Source organism: Coturnix japonica, unplaced genomic scaffold, assembly GCF_001577835.2.
Source record: "Coturnix japonica isolate 7356 unplaced genomic scaffold, Coturnix japonica 2.1 chrUnrandom1009, whole genome shotgun sequence".
Classification (NCBI taxonomy): domain Eukaryota; kingdom Metazoa; phylum Chordata; class Aves; order Galliformes; family Phasianidae; genus Coturnix; species Coturnix japonica.
This window is the reverse complement of record NW_015440356.1, coordinates 6,575-11,526: the sequence shown is the minus strand read 5'-3', so window position 1 is coordinate 11,526 and position 4,952 is coordinate 6,575. Positions and strand designations below refer to the sequence as shown.

The following is a 4,952-nucleotide window of genomic DNA, read 5'->3' as shown; positions in this document are numbered from 1 at the left end:
ATGACCCCATAACCCCCCAAAAATAACCCAATAACATTTTAAAGTAACCCCCCCAAGAGTCAACCTAAATAATATTATTAACTCCCCCACTCGACGCGGCACTACCCAGGCCCAAATCTAATCCCCAAATACTACCCATCCATTAAAACCCCTAATATACTATTTAATTAACTCCCTCCATACTAACATTTAATCACTTCCCCCCAGCCCGCGTATTGTCACCCAATAACAACAATTAACCCTCCCAATACAAACATCCATTAACACCACAGCCCCAAAGCTTAAGCCCCAATAACATGCAAAGTTAGAGCCCCCTCATGATTACCCACATCAATCTAAACGCCCAATGAACCCATCAATTTGAACCCCGCCGACATCACACATACCAATTAACCCCCCCATAAGTTCAACCCCAATATCATTTATTAAACCCCCAATATTCATTATTAACCCGCCCAAATCAACTCAGATTAACCCCAATAAACATCAATTAACCCCCCCAAATTAACTCCCATTAACATCAACCTATACCCCCCAAATAAAACATCAATGTAAACCCCCCCCCATACCAAACAACCCGCCCTGGTCAAAGTGGATGCAGGTCAGAGAGGATACCCGACCCTACCGCTGGCGGCAAGGCGCTGGGACAAGGCCGCCCTGCAAGCCCCCCCCCCCACAACCGCAAAGAGCTGAGTCCTCACGTTTCCGTGGGCCGGAGGGCCGCTCTCTCAACATAGAGGTGATGAGCGCACCAAAATTGTTGAGGGCGCCGTCGTTGTCGGACGCGGGCGGAGTCCATACAACTCTCAATATTAGGGGCATCGGGTTAACGCCATTACGGGGGGTACTCGTCGTTTGTGGCCTGTTTTGCGATTGTTGCTCCCACTCCCCCATCAGTAAGCGGGAAGGCTGAGTGGTGTGATAGGAGGGCAGGTCCGGTGTTGTGTGTCGTTAGGTGGCGTGTGTTTTGGGGGGCAAACCATACGTTGGTTGATGACTGAATGATGATCGAGGGATTGATGGGGGGGTGGCGGGGCACGTGTTCCCATCTTCCATTCCCTTCCTCGCGTGTTGTCGAGGCGTTTTCATTATGTTGGGGGGGTGTGGGTTTGCTTTGGGGCGGTGGGGGGGGGTCGTTTTTGTGAGTGAGGGGGGGTTCTCAATTATTGTTGGGAGGGTTGTTTGTGTTATTCCCCTCCTCTGGCGGTAGGGAGGGGGGTGGGCGTTTGTTGTTGATGGTTTGTGTTCGATGGTGGTGATGCGGTCCCTATGGTTAATGGTGGGGCCTGGGGGAAGTTGGATGCGCAGGCGGCGGGCGTTTTGGGGTTGGGGGGATTTTACACAGGAGGGATATTTGGGAAGATGTGAGGATTGATGGGAGTGAAAAGTGTCGTTGGGTAGGGGGGGGTGTCGGGCAAAGGGCCAAGCGTCGGTCGGGGTCTGATGGGGGTTGACAGATGGGAACAGGATCCCTTGTAGATTGGGGGTGGGAGGGGAGACAACCACCATAAATGGTGGTTAATTTGACTGGCGTGGGCCAAGTGTGATGGGGGGCACCGCTCCCATATATGTGGTATTATGGGTAATCGCCCGTTATTTTGTGGTTTATTGGGGTCCCTATTAGGTGGGAGGTGAGGGGCCACCCTACATTGTGCTTGGTTATTGGGGGGTCCCTTCACATTGTGGGGGGCACAGAGTTATGGGGTCCCAAGTTTTGTGGTTTATGGAGTCCTTAGGGATGTGAGAGGTGGGGAAGCCTATTTGTGGTTAGATTGGGGTCCTAAGAGTGGAAGTGGAGGGGGGCGGGTTCCTACAAGCGTGTGTGGTGTTGCACAGTAAGTTTAATTGGAGTCCTTGCGGTTGTTTGGGTGGGTGGGGACCCTTTATTTCGTGAGTTATGGCGGTCCTCTTAAAAATGTTGTGCGGGAGAAAGCAACAGAAAAACTTCCCATGGGGTCACATCGGGCTGGGTGCAAGCATTGATGTTATAGGGGTTTCCCAAAGTTTGTGGTTATTGGGGTCACTTAGGGTGCGGGGTGGGGGCCCCTATTTGGGTTATGGTGGTCCTTAACCCGGAGTTGGGGGTGGATGGTCCCAAGGTATTGTGGTTAATGGGGGTCCTACAGGTGTTGCGGGGGTTGGGACCCCTGATTTGTGTTGGTGAAGTGATGGGGTCATAGGTGGGGGGTGGGAACCCTATGTATGTGGTTAATGGAGGTCCCTCAATGGGGGGCAAGGCCCACAGAGTATATGGGGCGTCACACAAGTATTGTGAGTTATGGGGTTCACTTAGTCGGGGTGGGACCCTATTTGTGGTTATGGGGGTCCTTAGGGTGGGGGGTGGGACCCATATTTCGTTGTTTATGGGTCCCTCAAGGGGGGGCATAGGACGTCCTATAGGGTTTTGGTTCCCCTATTTGTGGTTATGGGGTCCTTAGGGTGGGGTGGCACAGAGTTTTTGATGGGGGGGTTCATATATGTGGGTTGTGTCATTTGGAGATTTGGGAGTTCGCATCAGGAGGGGATTTGGAGGAACGTGGCGCAGGGTGAATGGGGACCCATTATTTGTTTCGAGTTGACATGGGAGTCCAGCAGGGTGGGTGGGTTGGGGGTCCCCATTTGTTGGTTATAATGAGTGGTACCTTAGGTGGGAGTGGGGGACCAACATATTTTGTGTTATGGGGTTCAAAAGGAGGTGGAGGGTGACGGGGCCCTATTATTGTGGTGGTACTGGTCGGTCACCTACAAAAGGGTGGCGGAGTGGGGGGGCAGCCCTATTTGTGGGTTATGGGGTCATAAGGGTGGGTGGGGTACCTACAAGCCGCCGCGAGGCTGGTCACTAGAGTTTGGGGTCCTAGGTGGCTCCCCTATTTAGTTGGATTTATGGCAGGTGTCCGTTGAGGTGGTATGGGGGGTAGCGGGGGACAACCTATTTGTGGGTTTATGGGTCCTTTAGGGTGGAAGTGGTAGACCCCTTAATGTTTTGGATGTTATGGGGTCGGTCCTTTAGTGAGCTGGGGAGAGCTGGGGTAGCTACTGAGGGTAGGGGTAAGAGCCGGGTAGGATAAGGGCATTACGTCATTTTCATGTCAAGTGGTGGGGCTAGTCGAGGCACCAGCCCACTCCTGGTGATTTGGGGACCCCTATTCTGTGTTGTGGGGTTTCACTCACTAGGAGTGGGTGGGGACCCTATTTGTGGTTATGGGGTCCCTCAATGGGGGGGGGGCACAGAGTTATGGGGTCCCAAGTTTGTGGTTATGGGGTCCTTAGGGTGGGGGGTGGGGACCCCTATTTGTGGTTATGGGGTCTCTGGAGGGGATGCAAAGAGTTATAGGGTCCCAGCTGTGTAGTTATGGGGTCCTCATGGTGGGGGGCACAGTTATAGGGTCCTTAGGGTAGGGGGGCATGTGGTTATGGGGTCTCCACTTGGTGGTTATGGGGTCTTTGGGGTATGGGGGGCACAGTTATGGGGTCCCTACAGTTCTGGGGTCCCCACTTGGTGGTTATGGGGTCTTTGGGGTATGTGGGGCACAGTTATGGGGTCCCTTACAGTTCTGGGGTCCCCACTTGGTGGTTATGGGGTCTTTGGGGTATGTGGGGCACAGTTATGGGGTCCCAAAGGTTGTGGGGTTACCTGGGGGCTCTGCATCTCGTAGTCTGTGTGCTGTGGGGCCGCGGTCCCGTAGTAGCGGTTGCTGTAGCGGTAACTGCGGTTGTCGTTGGAGGAACCACTGGAGCCACCTGTAAAGAATTGGGGCAGAATCGGGTCATTTGGGGTGTTGCGATGACCCATAGAACCCAAAGCCCTATAGGGCCGATCCTATAGGGTCAGGGATGGGATGGGATGGGATCGGGGTTGTGGTGTCCCAACCCAACTGGACCAACAGGACACAAAACTGGTCCAAAATGGGCCCAAATGGACTCATGGCCACATTATGGTGCATCANCCAACAGGACACAAAACTGGTCCAAAATGGGCCCAAATGGACTCATGGCCACATTATGGTGCATCATGATGACCCCAAAACCCTATAGGGCCGATCCTATAGGGTCAGGGATGGGATGGGATCAGGGTCATGGTGTCCCAACCCAACTGGACCAACCCATAACCCAACAGGACACAAAGCTGGTCCAAAATGGGACCAAATGGACTCATGGCCACATTATGGTGCATCACGATGACCCCAAATGCTTATAGGGTCGATCCTATAGGGTCAGGGATGGGATGGGATCGGGGTTGTGGTGTCCCAACCCAACTGGCCCAACCCATGACCCAACAGGACACAAAACTGGTCCAAAATGGGGCCAAATGGACTCATGGCCACATTATGGTGCATCACGATGACCTACAGCCCCAAAACCCTATAGGGCCGATCCTATAGGGTCAGGGATGGGATGGGATCGAGATTGTGGTGTCCCAACCCAACTGGACCAACCCATGACCCAACAGGACACAAAACTGGTCCAAAATGGGGCCAAATGGCCACATTCTGGTGCATCACGATGACCCACAGCCTCCCAAACCCTATATCTCCAACCTTATAGGGTCAATGTTTTAGGGCCCCGTTATACCCGAGCTGGACACGGAGCTGGTGGTGCTGGTGCTGTGGCTGTGCTCCATGGCTGGGCTGGTAGAGGTGCTGTTGCTGGTGTTGGTTCCTTCATCGCTGGTCTTCTTAAAGAAGTTGTGTTGTAGGGCGTAGAACGGGGTGATTCGACTGCGGGGTTCGTAGTCCAACATCCTCAACACCAAATCTTTAAATTTTAGGTAATCTGATGGTGCGTGGCCTTGTTCGCCAGCACGACGACCCCCCGGACCACCACTTTCAACCCCGAGAACTTCATGGAGCCGTCGGGTCCCCGGCACTTTGTATTCCTGAAAGGATGGAGAAATGGGAAAAGGGGGGGAGAAGAGGTGGGAATGGGGCTGATGGGGGGGATTTGGGGGGGAT

At 53.5% G+C, this 4,952-nt stretch overlaps 1 protein-coding gene across 1 annotated transcript in view; it reads right to left on the bottom strand.

Moving 5' to 3' along the window:
* Window positions 1-3,397: 3,397 nt before the first annotated feature.
* LOC107307829 (dual specificity tyrosine-phosphorylation-regulated kinase 1B-like) overlaps window positions 3,398-4,952 on the bottom strand; it is an 8,123-nt gene continuing 6,568 nt past the window's right edge. Inside the window, exons 4-5 of the mRNA XM_015851335.2 lie at window positions 4,573-4,876; window positions 3,398-3,741 (exon numbers count right to left, since the gene is read on the bottom strand). Coding sequence (XP_015706821.1) covers window positions 3,575-3,741; window positions 4,573-4,876 — 471 coding nt within the window. The 3' untranslated portion in view covers window positions 3,398-3,574. The remainder of the gene's footprint in view (window positions 3,742-4,572; window positions 4,877-4,952) is intronic.